Source organism: Gossypium hirsutum, chromosome A11, assembly GCF_007990345.1.
Source record: "Gossypium hirsutum isolate 1008001.06 chromosome A11, Gossypium_hirsutum_v2.1, whole genome shotgun sequence".
In the NCBI taxonomy this organism is placed as follows: domain Eukaryota; kingdom Viridiplantae; phylum Streptophyta; class Magnoliopsida; order Malvales; family Malvaceae; genus Gossypium; species Gossypium hirsutum.
Genome location: NC_053434.1, coordinates 11,635,715 through 11,655,954, shown reverse-complemented (window position 1 = coordinate 11,655,954; position 20,240 = coordinate 11,635,715). Strand labels below are relative to the sequence as shown.

Genomic DNA, 20,240 nt, shown 5'->3' with positions numbered 1-20,240 from the left:
TAATCAAAGTATTTTCATTAATTCAATCGAACTAATCTAGGGCCGAATTCAGGGGGCTAGCAGGAGCCTTGGTCCCCTAAAATGGAAAAATTTTAATTTTGGTCCTTTAAAATTTAAAAATTTTAAATTAGTAAACATAAAATTACATTTTAGTCCCCTAAAAATGATAAAATTTTAATTTAATCCTTTAATAATTATATTTTTACTAAGCATGATTTTCTAAGCACAGCGTATTTGTTTTAAAACCTCATCTACAATACGTTTTATCTCTAAGCAATTAAAAGAAAGAGTTCTAAAATTGATAATAGCGATAGGGGCAAATGAACTGGTATGATTTTCAACCCCATTTCATATGACACTTCCGGATTCGGTCATAACGTGTAGGCCGGGTTTGGAGTGTTACAAGAAAGATGCTCATCTTCCTCTCTTTTTATCTATTATAATATTAATTAATAAAATATTATTACTTATTAAAATATTATTATTTAATAAAAATATAATTTAAAAATCATCACACTATTGATTTTTTTAAGTAATGGTAAAATTGACATAAGTCCTTTCCATCAAAATAAAAATGAAATACTTGCATTTTAATTTCTATACTTTCTCAATTTATTCAATTTAATCCCTAAACTTGAAACTAAATTTTTAACTTAACCACATACTCCTACTAATAATTCTCTATGTTTTCATAACTGACAGTTTTGTCTATAATTTCTTATATTACCATTGATTTATAAATTACTTATTCAAAAAATTTTACCATAAATATATATATTTTTTAAAGTGGGGATGTTACCTGTTAAGTTTACACATAGAAATATATATTATATTTTGTACTTATGATAATTTTTAATTATTTTTTAATATCCAATCAGGTTAACTTTGATTCACAAATTGACGTTTTTGTAAGATTGTATTTCTTAAACATGATAAGTTTTTTTTTTTAGTTCTGGCATGTGTTAGCATATCATTTTGATGATAATTACCTATACATTTAAAAAATTTCAAAAATAACCTTGTGGTCAAACTGCTAATTACCTATAGCATGTCCCTTATTATGGAGTAGCTATGGGAAAGGGCAAAGCAAAAAGAAAAAGAAAGTATGGGACCAAAATTGAGTTACAAATATAATTTTACCTATAGATTTTTTATTTTTGGAGGGTTAGAGTTGAATTTTAAAATTTTAAGGGTGAAAAGTGCATTTTTTTCCATTATATTGATTAAAAAAATTCAATTTTAAAGAGTCTAAAACCAATTTTTCCATTTTGGGGGTTGTTGCATTCTAGTGTTGTTCCTACCTGTAGGTGTTTGTACCTGGTTCTTAGGCTGCTTGACTATTTACCGTTGGTTTGCCTCATTGCCAGTAGCTAACTCGGCTCAATGAGCTTGACTATTAAGGGCTAGTTTGGTAATACTTTTGAAAAGTGTTTTGAAAAAGTGTTTTTGAAAAGTTTGATTTAAAATTTGAGTATTTAGCATTACTGTTAAAATGTACTTTTGAGAAATAAAATATCAATTTTAGACATGTTATTATAAAGTAACAAATATGCATTTAAATAATATTTAAATTAGTTAATGTTATTATATTTTAGTAAGAATATAAAAAAATTATTATAACTTCTTGTTAATATTTTAATATATAAAATATAAATTTTAAATATTTTTAAGCAATAAATATTAATTATTTATAAAATTTAATTAGAATATATAAACTATATTTTAAATATTTAAATATAACTATTAAATATTTGTAATTAGTATTTTAAAAAATATTTTTTTATTTTTAATTAATGATTTTAACACATTTGTAATTAAGTACCAAGAAAAAAAAAGAAAAAGTACTATGTTATTGGAGGAGTGAAAAAGTAATTAAGCATGAAAAGTGCTTTTGGGAAGGACTTCTGAAAAGCTAAAAATTTCAACTAAAAGCAGCTTGTTTTGCACAGCTTTTCTTCCAAAAGTGCTTTTGGAGTCAGAAGTGCTTTTGAAAAGCAATACAAAACTGGCCCTAAGTGTACCGTGTCAAATTATTAAAAACAATATTTATCATATTATTTTGATATAATAATTGTCAATCATATAAGCCATAACTTGCATTGAACAAACACAACAAAGCGATGCAAATTTAGGTAATTACTTTGGAATTTTTTATTTTATTTATTTTATTTACTAATTTCAACATTTCTATATTTAAAGACAGTCTCATTTTCTTAAAGATATAGGCTTACATATTTACCATTAATTTATATTTTTCTTTTTCTTTTTTAAATTTTCGATTTCTCCTCTAATTTATGTGAAGGAAAATTGAGGGAATGAACTTCAACCATTATAATAGGTGTAGAACTAACTATATGCTAAAATTAAATTGTGTGGACAATTACCATGCACAATACATGCCTAGAAAACACTATTAAATTTGCACTAATTCCAATTCCCTAACACACAAACCCCTTACCTTCTGTCACTTATTGTATCACTTTCGTCCAAGAGCAGAGAAGAGGAGAGACTATGGGAATCAACCATTTCATCCTTGCACTTATCTCCCTCACCTGTCTCTTCTCCTTCTCAACCTCTACCGATGCACCTCCACCCCTTTTTGATGCTTCTGGCTCCGCTTCTTTGAAACTTTATGATATGATTGAGATCATGTCAGAATCACCATCTCCATTTGCATTCGATGGTACAATATTGGAAAGTATTGAGGATGTGTTAAGCATACTACCTGGAGGTGTTGACCCTGCCCTTCAGGAAATTTGTGGGAACACTGACCACCCCGTCGAATGTATAAAAGCAACTATGCCATTCCTAGATGAGAAAGCTCCTATTAAGCCTCTTTCTGTCCTTAAAGCTGGGGTTGAAGCAATGGATAACCAGACCAAAAATGCATTGGCTGAGGTTACAAAGCTCTCAATGAACCCTACTACCCTTAAAAATGTTGTTCCCATCCTTCAAACATGCATCGATGTCTACAATAATATTCTTAACAATGACCAAAAATCCCTTGAAGCCATCACTAATCATAACCTTGTCAAGTTGAGCACAGAGTTAGGCGCTAATGTGGAAAACGTACTCGGTTGTGAAAATGCATTCAAACAAGCTAAGCTTGAATCACCGATGAAAGAGATGGATGCAAAGCTTGCAAAGATCATTAGCAACACCTTGACCATTGGTGTCGACCTGGTCCACTTTTAAAAGAGCAACTTATTAATAGTTTGGTATTAGGCCAATAAAAAAAATGCTATGTCAACATTCTTCTAATGATTTAACGGAAGAACGATAAAAGAAATCAAATATTGAAAATATTAATGATGAAATTGAAAACTTGTCTTTACTTGGTGATCAAAATAAAAATATTCCAATAATTAAATTACAGTTTTTATAGTTTACCTTATATAAATATTGATACTAAAATTATAACAGTTGTTATAATATATATGTAATCAAATTTAACCCATTATTGACCCAAAGAACCATAATTAAGTTTAAAACATAATTGGTTAACTTTATTAAATTTTGAGAAACTCTCTAATTTTATTTTAAGAAGATACTATAGTAAATTAAAAACAAATGAAATAAATCTAACTGCCTAAAAATAGTTGAAAGAATTAATTTAAAAATTACTAATAATATTAAAAAATGTAAATATTATAATTGTTGATTTTTTTTTCAATCAATCAACTTTGTCATCATTTCCAATCAACAAGGATGTATGTTTGTCAAGTTGTTTAACTTGTAATGCAACAATAAATTAACTTTTTTTTATCATATCAAATTGTTATTTTTATGATTTTTTATATATAATTAATTATTTCAAAATAAATGAAGTTGAACATAACACGTTTAAAGAACAATATCAAAAGAAAACTGATTAAAATTTTGACTAACATAAATATACCTATCAATTAATAGTATTACTATGGCGATTACAGATATTGTTCCCACGAAGATTAAAATTACTAGTAATTATCGTCTTTCTATTTTTTAGCTAATAAATTCAAATGATCGATTAAAAATTAAAATTAACTTAATTAATTAATTAATGAACACAACAAAGAACAAAACAGGAAAATAATTGATTAACAATCAAAAATCAAAACAATACCCAATAAAGAATTCATCTAGACTTCATCTGTCAATATCAATCTAAATTACGCAATATTTTTACTTTGTATCTTGATTCGTAAAAATCTCTAATAATTATGCTAATATCTCTTTTGAGAGTAAGAGCAATTGGTTCTAGGTTAATTAATTGAAATTTCTTTTTAATCAAAATCTCTATTATCGCATTAACTCAACCTATGGATTCCCCTATTAGATTTGACTCTAATCTGGTAGATTTATATCGTCTTATTTCTAGGATTGCATGTAACACCACTCAATTATGTTAGATCTACTCTTAAACATTGTTTATTCCTCCTCTAGTTTAAACACATCAAACATGGATCAAGATCTAAGTATGTATTGCGTAAAATAAAAATCAAAAAACAAAATTCATCATAGGGTTCATCTCCCGTAGGTATTTAGAAAAGTGTTAAATATAAGATTGGTATCCGAACTTATCCTCTTCTCCCAGATTGGTACTCATGGTTTTTTTTGTCCAAGAGTGGCACCTGAACTTTTTTTTCCATCCACTATATTATTACCTGAGACTAACAACGTTAATTTTTTGCTAATGTAGCAGCGATGGCCAATCACATGCCTAAAAAAATGGAAAATTTGGTTTTAGTTTCTTTAAAAATGAAATTTTTTTTAATCAATTCAACGGTAAAAAAGTACTTTTCACCCTTCAAATTTTATAATTCAATTCTATCACTCCAAAAATAGAAAATTTATAATTTAATCCTTTTATAAATTGAAAAAAAAAAGATAAATTAATATAATGATAAAATTATATTTGTAATTCAATTTTGGTCCCATAAAATTTTTTTAACTTTGTCCTTGCGCATAGGTACTCCAGAATAAGGGGCATCTCTTTCATCTCTAACTCCTTGTTCTTATATTTTCCTATCCCTTATTCATTATAATAATTTAAGCAACAAAAAGCATTTACGTGTAGCAGAGACTTCGATGCCCCCTAGCACTGCATCGTATTGCAAGAGGCCTAGAATATTTAAGTCCATCCTACCTTCATCAAAGATCATTCTCCTACATGATCTTTAAAAAAAATTGCACCAACACTTAGCATTGTTCATTGGGAATGAGCAAAAACCCATGGCTCAACTCTTGATGTGTCTTAGTTTAACCGAAATGAGGTATACTCCACACCATGCAACATATAATGACATCTACCCAAACATTAGATATCCCCTTCCAGAGTATTAACCAATTGATTCCCTATTTTTCACGAGAAAAGAATGGTTAAGCTTACCCATCCTTCTGAGATCCAGGTTTGATTATTTATGGATCATAAAAACTCACTTTTCGAAGATCTCTTCCCTCTCTTTGAGATCGAACATCAATTACAACTATTCGATGAAATGCTCATTAGGATAGATATAGTTAAATAATACTCCCTGGAAACGTATAAGAAATTTTCTCCTCGCACGACTCGAGAAAAAAAATTGATTAATTAAAAGTAATGTCTATGTATAGAATTATAATGTACAGAATTAAAATGTTAAAAAGATCCATAAACCAACAAATCAATTAGATATTTAACTCCATCTTCTTCTTTTCGAAAAACAAAAAGAAGAATAAAACATTCTTACTCTCATAATTCAAGTCAAATAATTCTCAAGATGCTCAAAAACCTTCTGAAGTTGGTTTGCAGACAATACATCCTTCCACTTAACCAAATCAATAGCTCTCTGAGTATTCGAGTATCCCCAAATGAAGCTTCTAATAATCTTTTCCAGCAGACAGCTGCGGGTATAACTGCTGTTGGCATAGTATAAGTGGGGATTGAAGCCAATACAGACATGATTAAAATGAAGGCCATGAAAACGATGAGAGCAACTTAATTGATGCTTGATGAAGCTAGTCGAATGTTTGACCTTCAGCAAATAAGGTCCTATTGATGATATTACCCAGGTTGTTCATGTAATTCCGAGAAGTTACCCTGGCTTGTAGAGAAGCTACCCGGTACTATTGATGAGGGTGATGTTTTGCTTCCATTCCAAGAAAGCTTGTGTTGTTGAGATTGAATCACGGCTCTCTCACAAGGGTTTTTAGGTTGCCGCCTTTATCAGGCTTCACTAATGGAAATTCTACAAAAGTTTAAATATGGCATCTTCCATGTTCTTGTAGCGACTGATGTTGCTGCCCGTCATATTGACATCAACTCAATTGTGAACTTTGATATTGCAAAAGAGACCCATTGGTGGGACAGGTCGTGCTGGTGATAAAGATGGCACTGCATATACTCTGATAACTCAAAAGGAGGCGCGGTTAACAGTTTGATTGCCGCTGGTCAGAAGTCCCAATGGAACTCATGGATCTTGCTATGAAGCTAATTCAATTACTTCATTTAATATTTGTTTTGTAGTCAATGGCATTCATTAAAGTTGTTGAAAAACAAAATGAAATACGCTTTTTGCTCTTCATTTCTAGATTGCTTGCCAACAACAATACCTGTGATTGATGGAACTCTCTTAATTAATTCCCTAGCTTTCCTTTCTTGAAATTGTGGCCACTGGATATGATTTACATGCACTTTAAAGTTGTCGCGTTTGCCGTGTCCATAAATAGGATAGGATGCAAGAAAAGGAGGTATGATTCTATTATGACATGCCAATGCAACTGTATACATATGCTTGTTTATATGCAGCTACAGTTCTGTTTAAGCTTTTGTGAAATGAAATGTAAAGCAACTAAGAAAAAGTTTCGATAACCAGTTTGTTTTATATGTTTTCCCTAAAAAACTTATGGCTGATGCTATTTACATGAACAAGAAATTTTCTGTTCAAATCTTGAATTAGCCTTGTCTGTATAGTTATCAAGCTTAGTTAGTCCCCTTGTTGCTTTCTGTTTAATCATAAATTCAGTTAAATTTCATATTTATGGTCTTGAATTTTCACTTTCTGCATTTTTATTTGCTCTCTATCTTTCCTTGGTCGTGTGTTCCTATTTGAGGAGAATCTTTAGTTTGCTGATAGAGGCAACAAATAATTTTTAAGAGCAGCAAAATGTTTTAGGGAAAAAGGTCAAATGGTGCGTCATTCACTGCGGTCAACTACGAGAACCATTCCATTACACATAGCAAACAAGAAGCAATGGCTGGGAAATGCTCAATTCATCTTTGCTTCAATTGTGAAGGTACAGCACACTGGTCAGGCTCGTTATCGGCTGTCAAATAAGCCGGCAAATATTGATAAGTACATGGTAACTTGTACTAGCAATAAGATTTTGATTTTATCCCATAAACAATAAGGGAGAGAGAGTTCCAGGGGAGTTCAGCTATAGAGAAATCTTTATATATCAACAATTCGTACACATCCACATTTGGGTAGGTTGGAAGCCTAAATCAAGATGTTATGCCTTTGGACATTTCATCACATCCACGTTTCTTTGAATTTCATGTCGTTTATTAGCAATTGGGCATACATCCAGGCAGGGCTCTTTTAGGGTGTCATCATCCTCCGGCAATGGTGGGCTAACCCCAAATTTGAACTACCATAGCAAAGTTAAAACAACTTAAAACAGGCAATTGGTGACCCTTGAAATCAGCAGTTGCAGAGATAACAAGAATATAATAGTGCATCATTAGAGGTACTTTGGCTTTGCAAATGAAAACCTAGCCACTTTTTTGAGGTAAAAATCTAGTTAATAGATTTTTACTTCTTCTGCAGAAAAGGAGGCTTGCCGATGATAAACAAGTGAAAGTGAACGGGTGAAATTACTTGTCACCGCTCAATCTGATTTTGCTGACAATGTTACTCCCCATAACCAAAATGTGTTTCAGAAGATTGAAACGCACTTCAATGTACCAAAATTTTATGAAGAAAGAGATGGGGCTCGAGTCCTTGGAGTTACCTGACAGCTATAATCGCTGAAGTTAGGCTCCATCAGCAGAGGGACCCCCATGTAGTCCTTGAAGAAACTCTGCAAAACCAGTAATGCAACAACTCTCAAGGTAAAAGTCCACTTAGATTGCAGGTACGCTGAACAATTTCATGCATATAAATATAACAATTACTAACCTGTGTTGGAAGCTTACAAGTATTGATACAAATCCCCACGCACTTACTTTCCTCTAAGTACTTGCATCTCTCTACAAAAACCTGCAAGAAATTGAAGTGCTCCGATCATGAAAATGAACCTCATTTTGTTCATATTATCATGTGAATCTTAAATCAAAGTTTACCCCGCTATTGCAAGAGGTTCCATCAGGAAGATCCACAGAATTAACCTTGCAAGTGCCCATAAGCCACTGACAGGTAAACACAGTCACCCTTGCTTAACAACACACACAAAGAGAAGAAAAAATTGAAGTCATAGCCATTTAATTTAACATCAAGTACGATCTGAGAGAAAACTGTCCTATGTTATGAATGAAGATTCAACTCACCAACCATCATTGCAGCGACCTTCCCTCCATCTATAGGAGCTATAAGGATTTTGTAAAGCTCTAACAATAATGGCGGAAACAGTGACTTCAATATTCGAACCTGTCATGTCCAAAGCAACCACCACCAATAAGATATATAATGAGCAAAACAGGGAGAAGAAAGAGTTCAGATTGGAACACCGCAGCATCTTTGGTGTGAGAATTGCTTCTGCTGTTCATCATGAGGGCTTTCGCCAATTCAATAAGTCCATCATATCCAGGCTTCTCCGAATCCCATCCAACTTCCTGTAACAGCCCTTAAAACAAAAAACACCGAATAAATGTTTCTTATTTGACTTGTCATACACCAAATTGAGTAGCTGGATTGAAACAATTTCCCCCAAACTTACCTTTACCAATTTGTCACGAAAGGAATTCAGGAAAAAATGGTCCAAGTTTCCTGGCTTGTACTCAGCCTTTGAACCTTCACTGTGTATCTGAAAAACAAATAGGAGAAGTAGTAAATAAAAGAATTCAAATTACAGAGTAGAGTAGGAGATGAATGGAAACCCACCGTTTCGGGAGAGACAGAGGAGCAAAAGGCGCGGAAAGATGTTCGATTATGCAGTGAAGATGTTGGAAGAAGGTAAATAGGAGATGAAGATACCATCACAGTTTGCGGAGCATGAAGAGTCAGGGCCAGAGGCATCATTTTCATTTCACTTGCCAAACTAATTATCACTCTTTTCCCCTTTATTTTGGGGTTTTAAACTTGAGATAGATAGAGACGAGTGTGAAGGCAAATAAAAGATTGCCGGTACAGTGAGTCATTAGAGCTCTCGTTTCTGCATCACCAACTATAAATTTTACATTTCCTCCTAATTGGATAAAATAAGACATCACTGATCAATATAGGTAGTTCCTCATTCTTGGTTATGGCTATGGAATTCAACTCAATCAATTTTTTTCTTAAGAATATTTTTGTATATACAAGAATTCTTGGCGGTGCCTTCATTATTTAATCATGTAGAATATTTTGTATTCTTGTTATCGCTATCATCTTATTATTATTATTATAATTATTCCACTCTCATAGTTTAATAACATTTTTTACCCTCATTTGTGATCAATAGCAATTAATAAAGTACACTTTTAAATAATCTTTACCTGCAAAATATCACTTAATTATTAAGTTGTATAAAATAAAATCCAACATCAAATGTTATAAAAAATTGTTTGATCATTCTTCGGATCTCGCCAAATGTTTCCAAATCCCCACAACCGACTAACACGTGCATGTTTTGGAGTGTCCATTTCTTAATTCTTACCGTAGTTTTGTTTTACCCGAAAAAACAAAAGCTACAGCATTTAAGTATTAGCTGCTTCACTAATGTTCCAACTTCCAAATAGCTCTCTATGAATGGATCAACTTTGGGATACGATTGTGAAAGAGGCAACGAAAGTTCTGCACACACACTCACGGACCTAAAACTTGCATATCAAAATCAAGTCTAAAAGGAACACTAATGATATCACTCTCCGAAATTACAGACACCTTTCTCAATTTATCTATTTGGAGTTGGACTTGTAAAGTACATCTCATCCAATTTTATTAAACTACAAATACAGTGTCCATATCGAAACAGACTTGCAAACCCACCACCGCCAAAAAAAAAAAAACAAAGAAAATGCTAGAAGGTTAGTAAAACAAAAAAGGATAACCCAAAAAAGAGCCAGAACAATACCAAGGACACTGACCTATAGACATTGACTTTGAGTAAATACCACTACCAGCCCCCATGAAGTATGAAGTTCAAAAAAGGATGCACCATTGATTCTTATGATGGTGCTGAAACTTTGTTTGGAATAACAGAACATACATTTAGAATACTTATTTGCTTATGTTTTGATTTTAGATGCTTTGTTTCAGATTCACACTGCGGATCCCTATAGAAGATTTAGGTCGATAATGCTCATCTGTGTCCACCTCTTCAATTTCCTGGGCAAAATATTGTACCAACACATTAGATATAACTTTAACCGCAGCTTCTAGGTTTATGAAGCATATGGTATCTGAAAATGATAACCATATGAAAGAAATCTGGAAACATTTTAAATGCCTCCAACCAATTTTGAAAAAAGTAATGCACAAACAATTCAATGGAAATAAACAATAGCTTGCTTGTTACCTGAACAATGTCTTCTCCCTTAATGACCTTCCCAAAGACAATAAGCTTCTCATTTAGATCTGGGATTGGTGCAGTTGTGATGAAAAGCTCAAATTCTTTCTTATCATGCTTTACCTTAGAAGTTCCAAGCATGAATGCTTCATGCTTCAAACTGGTTGAACATCAGAGGATGTAAGTTACAACAAGAAGTATGCACGTCTAGCCTTAGTCAGGATGGTCGATCAACGAAGAAGTAAAGAGGACAGTATGAGTGATTGAGTTCAATCATCAATGTACTAACCTTGTATCAAGTTGGCTGTATTGCTTTCCTTTCAAAGTCCAGTCCTCTACAGCTCCCAGCTTATCACTATCGGCAGCCTGAATCACATAGTGCTTTATCACATGGCGAAAAAGCATTCCATTGAAGTGTCCTCTCTGACTGCATATCAATCGCATGATTTGTGAGGATGACTTTGGAAGACACAGGTCTTCCTTTGAACCGGCTAATGAAATTCAGTAGCACACCATGTTCAACAGGAAAAAAGGGAAAATAATATATTTTTAAACATAAAAAGAAAGAAATTCTTGCACTGCACTTCCTAGAAGTGTTTGGCTGCCTGCCTATCCCATGATTTAACAAACCATGCATTTGCACATCCCACCTAGACCAACTACTTGAAAGTACAAAAGAAATGGGTCTGTTTTTATTCCAAAAGATGCTAGATTAGAAGATAAAAATATGGCTAAACATGATTTAGCACTAAACCTAAATTAGATGGAACTTACATCAATTCCATTAAACAAATTTGCCAGTTTAAACCAAACTCTGAGAATGAATCTTAAGAATTAAAACTATAGTGATGAATTCCATGCATTCATGATAGATAGACATATGCATAACGCTCAACCAACAAAAACAACACCATGATGCCCAAATAGACGGCAATGCTACAAGATTAGAGCCTAACAACTTAAAAAATAAAACTGAAATTTGATCTAGAAAAATAATTTAAAACTATTACCGACTGTTCCACAAGCAAGTATGAACTGCTCAGCTCTACCAACATCATTTTTTTTTCAATTCAAATATTGATCACATAGACTTTACTGATTCCAGTACTTACCATAAATCAAGGAATTGATCAACAACTTCAGGAGAAATGTCCTTGAAGAGCTCCACTGTAATAGAGCCTTTCGCAGTATCTAAAATCTAGTCATAAGAAGGGGTAAAACAGAGTTAATTCAGTGGATAAAACTCATTCTGAATAAGATTTCGATATAAAAGCCTAAAAGTAAAACAAAGTAATAAATGAACAACTCAGCTAAATTTCATTCATCACAAAAAGCCAACCTGTCAAGATTGTAGGATACAATTGAAAAACCTCAAAGGAATACCAAAAAAAGATGCTTTATTGAGAGACATGCTAATGAAATGTTTTCTTAATAGGTGATGCTACCGAGAACATGATAAAAGAATTTCTTTTGTAATGTCTTTAGATGAATTCATGTACACACAAGACACGTGCCTGCAAGATGAAGGAAAAATTTACTTGCAGAAAGCTGGTTAAATAGATAAAAGAAATGCCTTATTGAGAGACATACTAAGGAAATATATGTTTCCTTAATAGGTGACGCAACCAAGAACATGATAAAAGAATTTCTTCTGTAATGTCTTTTGATGAATTCAAGTGCTCACAAGACACATGTGCAAACTGAAAAAAATATTAGTAGCAGAAAGCTGGTTAAATAGATAAATCTATATAGATATATATGCATTGGATAAAAAAACACATTGTAAGTTAATCACCTAGGTCAATATTGTTTCTCAGAACTAGGCACAGCCAGTATTACAAGAAAATAGACATTATTCACACAGGCACCAAATATTAATTAGGAAAGAGCTTAGCAAGTAAGGAACCTACAGCATATCCTGGAAGATCAGATTTCTTTGAATCCATGAAAGAGTTGTCACCCTACCAAATGCAAGCCACAATCATTAGAGAGGATATAAAGTTAGACACAATAATAACAAACGGGCAAAATGCCTCATCATAGAAAGCCTCATAAACTAGGATACATTCACAAAAGAACAGAGAAAAATTGCCTTCAAAAATCCTGAAAAGATGATACGTTGATACGGGGCACTGAGTAAAGAGTTCTACTGTAATTGATGAAACAAAGACTAAAACAAATATGAGACCATGAGGATCAAGAAAACCATTTAGAATAAGTAAGGTTCTTAAAGAGTGTACCTCAATAACTGATTCCCTGTTTTCAATATGAATTCTTGACCTAAAGACAAGAAAATTGAGTCAAATTCCATTGACTACTAAATAAAAACCATAATTTATTCTCCAAAAGCAGTTTTGCTTTTAAATGCACTGCTCTGCAATTTGCAAGTCATACAGTAAATTACATGAATAAACAAAGCATGCACACAATCAAGTTTAAAAGCATTGCCGCACTAAATCTCATGGCCAACAGCCGAATTGCAACGAACCTTTGAGTCCAGTGTCTGTAGGTGGCATACACAAAAAACAGAATCAAAACGACAATCAAAGTCAACATTATAATTGTTGTAAGACTTATTCGAGCTGGGCCTTTCTTCCTTTTGCTCTGTTGTAGCAAAGCTTGTGGTTTGATCCTCGCCATCACCTTAAAACTTCAGTTCCAACAATAAAATCCTGAATTTAGAAACAAAAATTCGTGTCAAATCCTGGAGGTAATAAATGCATTGCTAGCTATGAAGCAGTAAATAAACCACGAACTCTTTTAGTTCAAATATGTACCGGAAAAAAGATTTATTGAGCGTAGGAAAAATAAACTCATAATTGGCCAGTGTGCCATATACTTCGGATATAAGTGCAGGTCATGATCTTCCAAATATATAAAAAGGCTTAGGAAAATTATAGTATTCTCGCGAAACTCATCCTCCGGTCCTCATAACATAGATTAAAACTAAATTTTTTAAAGCTACAATAATTTTTCAAAGTTTACAGTATCAAGAATCAAGGGTGAAGTTGAACATCCTAAGATCTAAGAGTTGAAAATTGAAATATATGGAAACTTAGGAAAGGAAAATATATAAAATAATAACTCCTGACTTGAATTTTTGATCCAGTTGGAAATAAAAACCCTAGAAAAGAGAATCTTCTGGGACGAAAAAGCAGAAATTGGAGGAAAACAATTATAAGACATCAAAGTTCAAATCGGTTAACTTCAAATCAATGGAGAGAGAGAAAGTACCTGTAATTTAGAGTTAGTCCCGTCGAAATGAAAAGGGAAAAAAGTGAGAGTATTTGTTACTTTTTTCTGGTGTCTGGAGTTGTTGATCCCTTCGTATGGGCACCGCGACGAGAAGATCCAGCCAAAGCGTTTTACGATTCTTCCAGTTTTCTACCAGTTAATCCTCATTATTCACAAAAATAGATAACGGGAATTTTAGAGTTGGGTCCGTAACCTTTTCTGTTAATGGACCTTTTATCCTTTTTTTTCTTTTTTTAACTTCACAATATATTCTCTCTCTTTTTAACTTTACGCTTTTAAGTCACCATTTACCCTCTAATTATTTTGATACTTAATTTTTTAGGGTGACCTTTTTGGCCGAAAAATTATTCTTTTAATTTTTCATTTAAGTTTTTTAGTTTTTTACTTCTTTAACTTACATTTTCTATTAAATCACCCAAAATTAATAGAAATTTTAATCTTTGTTAACTTTCCTAACTTAGTATACCCACAAATTGTTATGTAGACGGACACCTCATTATTTAATTAATTTTTTGATCTTTTAAAAATATTTAAAAATATTTTTTATGATTTTTAAAATTTTTAAATAATTTTAATGACTTCTAATTTTTAAAAATAGTTTTTATATTTTTTAAATTTTTAAATTTTAAAAATTAATTAAATGATGACATGATATCCATGTAATAATTCACATGCATGTAATATCAACAAAATTTAAAAAAAAATTAACTTTTACATTTATTTTAAGTGATTTGACAAAAAAACGTAAATTTAAAGGCTAAAAAAATAAAAAAAATTAAATAAAAGGTTAAAATCAACCTTTTCTTTTTGTAAAATTAGAGGCAAAATAAATTATCATACTTTAAGCTTTTTTTTATTTCACTTTAATAACCTAACTATCATTTTTGTTCTATTTTACCAAAAAAAAATACTGATAAGAACATAACACGTGACACACCATTGGTATATTGGGGGGAGGGGTTAAAATAAGGTATAAACATATTTTTTCAAAGTTTTGGCTAAAATAAGAAAAAATTTGGTCATTTGTAGTACAAGAAAGAAGAAAACAAAACATAATTTGTAAAAATAACGATGGACCACCATCCAAAATGGTTCAACTCTCAGTGCACCAAGAGCATACTGGTAAATCAACAATGCCAAGGAATAAGGATTGAAGTGGATGAGGAAAATCAATGGTGATTAAAGAAGAGTTGAACTAGCTAAGGATTGAAGTAAAGCTGAAAGATGTAAGAATAAGCAGGTACAGTCCCTTAGACAAATATGAGGGAGGTACAAGGTTTCAAAAACTTTGCAGCAATAGTAGAAGCCAAAACCATGTCCTCCCCAACCCGAAGTTGAGTAAGGATCGTCCTACTCTTTGGTCATGTTATGGGTGATGTAAAGCACACCGTACCCCCCATGGATTTCTTCAATGCCAACTTGGCTTTCATTAAGTAGTTCTCTCCACAAAACGGTTAAAATTAGTAACACCTTTAAAAAGATATCTCCAATCTAGCATTGTCTTTGCAGCTTTACCTCTCCGTAACTTCACTGAAATCTTTGTAGAAAATTAATTTTCGAGAACCATTAAGACTAAAAATAATTAATAAACAAACCATTCACCCAACGAAGCTTCTTCTTATCATTATTTCAACAAAAATGATTTTCATACTAAATAATTTACCGAGAAAAATGAAAAATGATTCCTCATCGCCAGGTTGAGCAGGAAGCAAGACGTATATATGTCTTCATATAATCTCCCAATGGCTTTTCCCACCATTTAGAAAGGAAAAACATGTTTTCTGAAATAATGCATTGGTCAAGCAAAGAGAAACAATGTCATAAGAATCTGACATCTTCTTCTTCTTCTTCCAGGATAATGGTGGCAAGAGCAACTCTATATGCTGAAGACCTAAGGTTCCTAACAAGGACATATATCTCCTTCCTCCTACGATTCACTGTCATCTCCTTCCACTGCTCTTCTCTCAGACTAGCAAGCAAGACAGCCTCACAGAAAGCCTCTGCCGTTGGCTTTTTGCTGCGTATATAAAAAGGATAATCACTATATGCAAAGCCACATAGGTTTTAATAAAAGTACTATACTGGATACTGAATAGAATCCAAGTTTTGTGGTGCTGATATTGGAAAAAGCCGGTACTAACCTCCCTCGAACAAATCCAGTTGTGACAAAACCAACTGGCCACCGATGATATTCTCTAGAAGCAGGGTCATCTGGTACATTGAGTTCCCACTTACCAGAAGGTTGTTCCTTGAAGTATGACCCCACAGCAGAATTAGGCATTTCGAGTCTACCTTCAATGCTGCCTGTGCTGCAATATATCCAAATTCAACACATTAATCTCACAAATAAAAAAAATTTATCAACCATACGCAAAGAAGTGTCAAGGACAAAGAAAAAAGTAAATCTTATTAGATTAAAAATGGGTGATACTTTCACCCAGAAAAAGGGATCAGAGCATGAACTTATATTTTCCTTGCAATGGCGCTCTAGATGTACCAAGCATGTTGGAGTGAATACATTTCAGGTAGATAACTCCATTAGCAAAGCCCCAATAATTAGAAGACATACATGCAGGTTTACCCATTCACAACCAAGCAAGATAGCAGATTTCAAATTAAGTATCACTTGGAATATACACAGTGTAATCGAATCACTACCTGCAAGTCCACATTGATATATCAGTGAGACATGGAGCACATATAACAGCTCCGTCTTCAAAAACACCCTCCTTGTATGCATGAAGATGAACCCTTACAAAACATAACTTATGGTTATAGCTAATTTGAGTAATCCCATTTTGGCCTTTTTCCATCATGTTTTTGTCCTTCATAACCTTAACAAGACTTGATTTTCTATTTTGCAATTGAGGAAATAGAAGTAAATGTTCACCCTGAATGCCATTCAAGAATTCAGTCAGCAAACTAGATGTCCTTGCAACAATGCCACCAAATGAATCACGATATCTCAATGATGTAACATCACTTCTTTCACAACTTGAATTACTCATCGAGTATTTCCGAACTATATTTTCTCCACTTGAAACTTGAGCTTCTTTAACCCTCCTGGACAGCTTGTCAAAAGCAGTATGGACAACATTCCAAGGTGATGGAATAGGAATTCTAAAAGGTCTTACAGCAGGAGGATGCTGCTCTGCATTTTTCCTAGAGGCAGCGGCTTCAATTTCATTTAAGGTCAAGTATGAATTGCAATCGGGGAAATCAGAAGGAAAATAAGGCAATCCAATCTGCAATAAAGAAAAAAAATTAACATGCAGCGCTGGATAAGTGGGTATTCCAAGAGAGGATTCTTAGGACCAAACACTTACTTCACAAGCAATCCAGTGTTTTTCTCTCAGCCCAATCACATGGGCCCCTTTGGAGACAAGAAAATTCCAGAAGACCCTAGCCCAACTTATAGGTACTACAATAGACCATCTGCAACAAAGAATGAGGGAAAAAATTATTCATGAGTTGACATTTCTGAATCAAGATTTTTCAAAGAAAATTGCCTCCATAGTGGCAGGCAAAACGAGATAATGTTCCTGCTGGATCTATCCTAAAGCAGCATAGAAAACCGTTGCGTTAAACATCCAAGTTCCAATTCTCATGCTTAAACTTAAAACAAAATAAGGCACAAGTAAGTGAGCTGAGCTTAGAGCTCTTGTCCTTGTGTGCACTAGACCTTTTGTCTCCATTGTGCTTGTGTCTAAAGGCCTCCCCTCTCTCTCTTTTGTGGCACTGCTGCATTTGGCACGAGATAATTTTTTTTGTGAAATAGAAGACATAGCACAACACTACATCAAAATGTTATGTAATGTAAGAATGAACTCAAACACTTTTATCCTTATTCAAATTGGTATGATATATGGTTCTTAAATGCAAGAATAATGCTGAAACAAATTCTTGTGCATCAAAATTCTAGTGATCAACTTATTTCTAGAGATAATTAATATTTGGGGGGAAAGGAACAAAGTAGTTACCCCATAGGAGAGCCCTTCTTGTTATTATTTTTTAGAAGCAAAATAGGGCAAGAACACGAGCACTGCACCTTGTTCGAAGTCTTTGGAGGCCCTGGTTTTGGTTCATCAAGGCAAAAGAAACCCATCCGCTGCTGATGCTTTTCCATGCAAAGTTCGTTTTCTTCCTCTGGAGGATCTATTCTACTGCTAGAATCCCACAAATTCCTCCCACCAGATAAAGTTTCAATTCCTTCAGGTTTTGGACATGAGGGTGAGGCTACCTTTTTGTTCTTATCTAAATTTCCAGTTAAACTAATATGGTCACTGGCTCCAACTTCTTGCATATCAATGATAGAATCTGGCTCATGAAAATCTTTGGTCTCTTTTGTGGGCAATAGACGAGGATCCTTGACGGTAAAAGATAAAATAGCACAAGAAGGACTACATTCCTCATCTTCAAGTGTAAAAGAGTTTTTATTTTGAAAGTCATCCCTATCCCTCTGAAATGAACACTTCTGTAGTCGCCAAGAATTCTCCACGATGCTGCAAGGGCAATAAACTCAGTCAGCTCATTTTAAAGTCTTATCTTAGTACAAAATGACCAGAATCTATGCTAAATAACTAACCAAGAGACAGGATGAACAGTCTTCTGAAGAAGTTGAAATGCCTTGGACCCAATTAATTCCAATCTTGCAAGTTGACCCTCATGTGAAAAACAATTAATGGTGATGCCTCTCTCAATCATCTGGAAAATAATTAGATGCAGAACTGAGCATCTAACCCAATAACGGCTTGTGATATATACAACTCTTTCTGTTTAATGTCTATGTAAGACCAAATGAAAGAGCTTGCTCACATTCATGAGTTCCATGAAATTGTACTATAATTTAAACATTCTCATAAAGTTCAAAGATGGATGATTTACCAGTTTCTGACAAGCACATTTTAGAGCATCATATCCCTCATTAAAAGCTGAGGCATGGATCCAAACCCAAAGTTGGCGAAAGCAAGAACCATAGTTGGTTCTACATTGCTCCTTAGTTCCAACCACATCAAGGCAATTATTGTTGTCATCTTTTTTACTCCCCTGATGAGGACGCCACATATAAGTCACAGGTGCAATTGGCTGTGAAAGAGGTGCTCCAACATGATGAAGCTGAAAAAAAAAATCAAATAGCAAGTAAACGATTGAGTATTATTATTTCTTAATAATAAGAAAGGGTGCAAGAATGACCTACCATAGCAGTCCCATAAGTAGCACCGGAAAGAACAGAGTCAGAAACACCTTCAGATTTAACAGATGTAAAAGGAACTAAAACCATCTCTAATGTTGCCACTAAATAATCCTGGAAGCAAACAAAAATATTAAAGTAAAATGTGTGATCCAATTATTACTAAAATCTACTAAAAGAAACACAAAGAGGAGTAAATTAGACTCAAAAAGAAAAGGGAAGCGCCTGCCTCTGGACCTTCTAGTTGAACAGCAATGTTATAGCTCGCATCATGGAGAAGCACTCCCTGTTTGAACCACCTCAAAACCGCCCTCGACCCCCCTCCTCTATATCATATAAACACGGGAATTTCGAATAAGGAATTCTAAAGATTCGGGCTTTTTCTAGACTATCAAAACGCTTAAACGATAAATTTAAGTACCTGCCATGCAATCCTAAGGGAAGGTAAAACCCCCACCGTTTAGCCATTGTAAACCGCTTCGCGTGCCAAACGTGCGTTCTCAATCGCTTGGTACCATCCCCTGAAGTAACGAAACCGCTTTGGGGATTGTTTTTAAGCTCCAATCTCCGACGAAGGCGACGTGGAAGGGGAGATTCATTCTTCTTCTGCTCCGTCTCTAAACCTGAAACATTGCTTTTATCAACCTTAATTAATCTCTGCCTCTTTCTGTTTCTCTTCTTGGAAGCTTCATTGTCGAATGCTGTGGTCCTCCTCCTCTTGTTTCTACGAGACCTAAAATCGTTATTGAGTCGAGCGGACACAGTTGAGTGAAGCGACTCGAGCTCGGCAGCTCTGGATTCAGCGAATTTTTGTAAGTTGATTTTGCGCGGGGGTTGAGACGCTGAAGCTTGAGGTTTTTTACTTCCTTCAACAGCCATTGTAGGAAAGTTTTAAAAGATATAAATCATTGTGCAAGGATCTAGCCAAGAAATCAACACTGTCTTTTACTCTTTGGGGAACAGCCAGTAAATAAAGCAGAGCAGCTTTCGAGAAAAAAAAAACACGAAGGGGTTTAGGGTTTTTGCTTTTGGAGCGAATGTTTAGAGCGACTCCTTTCTATAGCAACGGAAGTGCCAAACTAAGACACTTTTTGTTTTTTTTTTTTTAAATTACATTTTGTTTTAA

The 20,240-nt window shown here is 33.7% G+C and overlaps 4 protein-coding genes across 8 annotated transcripts; 1 reads left to right on the top strand and 3 right to left on the bottom strand.

The window, feature by feature from the left end:
- Window positions 1–2,430: 2,430 nt before the first annotated feature.
- On the top strand, window positions 2,431–3,334 carry LOC107923748 (uncharacterized). Its single transcript, XM_016853915.2, has one exon. The coding sequence runs from the start codon at window positions 2,512–2,514 to the stop codon at window positions 3,193–3,195; it is 684 nt and encodes a 227-aa protein (XP_016709404.1). The 5' UTR covers window positions 2,431–2,511; the 3' UTR covers window positions 3,196–3,334.
- A 3,881-nt stretch (window positions 3,335–7,215) lies between these two features.
- Window positions 7,216–9,494, bottom strand: LOC107924348 (beta-carotene isomerase D27, chloroplastic). Of its 2 annotated transcripts, none has more exons than XM_041081058.1 (8): window positions 9,063–9,494; window positions 8,899–8,985; window positions 8,690–8,794; window positions 8,510–8,609; window positions 8,306–8,397; window positions 8,142–8,222; window positions 7,975–8,043; window positions 7,216–7,865 (listed from the first exon to the last, which is right to left on the bottom strand). In XM_041081058.1, exons 1-8 carry the CDS (start codon window positions 9,204–9,206, stop codon window positions 7,845–7,847), a joined length of 699 nt encoding a protein of 232 aa, XP_040936992.1. In that variant the 5' UTR covers window positions 9,207–9,494; the 3' UTR covers window positions 7,216–7,844. The 2 variants fall into 2 exon arrangements, with proteins under 2 accessions (XP_040936992.1, XP_016710237.1); XM_016854748.2 differs by having other exon boundaries at window positions 7,216–7,611.
- Window positions 9,495–10,018: 524 nt separating this feature from the next.
- Window positions 10,019–14,121, bottom strand: LOC107924349 (peptidyl-prolyl cis-trans isomerase CYP21-4). Its single transcript, XM_016854749.2, has 8 exons — window positions 13,903–14,121; window positions 13,157–13,340; window positions 12,909–12,948; window positions 12,579–12,629; window positions 11,781–11,866; window positions 10,958–11,095; window positions 10,678–10,828; window positions 10,019–10,487 (listed from the first exon to the last, which is right to left on the bottom strand). The coding sequence occupies exons 2-8, from the start codon at window positions 13,306–13,308 to the stop codon at window positions 10,401–10,403; spliced, it is 705 nt and encodes a 234-aa protein (XP_016710238.1). The 5' UTR covers window positions 13,309–13,340; window positions 13,903–14,121; the 3' UTR covers window positions 10,019–10,400.
- A 1,399-nt stretch (window positions 14,122–15,520) lies between these two features.
- LOC107922772 (ribonucleases P/MRP protein subunit POP1) lies at window positions 15,521–20,190 on the bottom strand. Of its 4 annotated transcripts, none has more exons than XM_016852937.2 (11): window positions 19,536–20,188; window positions 19,344–19,440; window positions 19,121–19,228; window positions 18,808–19,038; window positions 18,509–18,627; window positions 17,904–18,425; window positions 17,250–17,358; window positions 16,814–17,168; window positions 16,582–16,674; window positions 16,065–16,232; window positions 15,521–15,940 (listed from the first exon to the last, which is right to left on the bottom strand). In XM_016852937.2, exons 1-11 carry the CDS (start codon window positions 19,991–19,993, stop codon window positions 15,888–15,890), a joined length of 2,313 nt encoding a protein of 770 aa, XP_016708426.2. In that variant the 5' UTR covers window positions 19,994–20,188; the 3' UTR covers window positions 15,521–15,887. The 4 variants fall into 4 exon arrangements, with proteins under 4 accessions (XP_016708426.2, XP_040936991.1, XP_040936990.1 ...); XM_041081057.1 differs by having other exon boundaries at window positions 16,065–16,227; XM_041081056.1 differs by adding an exon at window positions 17,606–17,664 and having other exon boundaries at window positions 16,582–17,168; window positions 17,972–18,425; window positions 19,536–20,187.
- Between the last annotated feature and the right edge of the window lie 50 nt (window positions 20,191–20,240).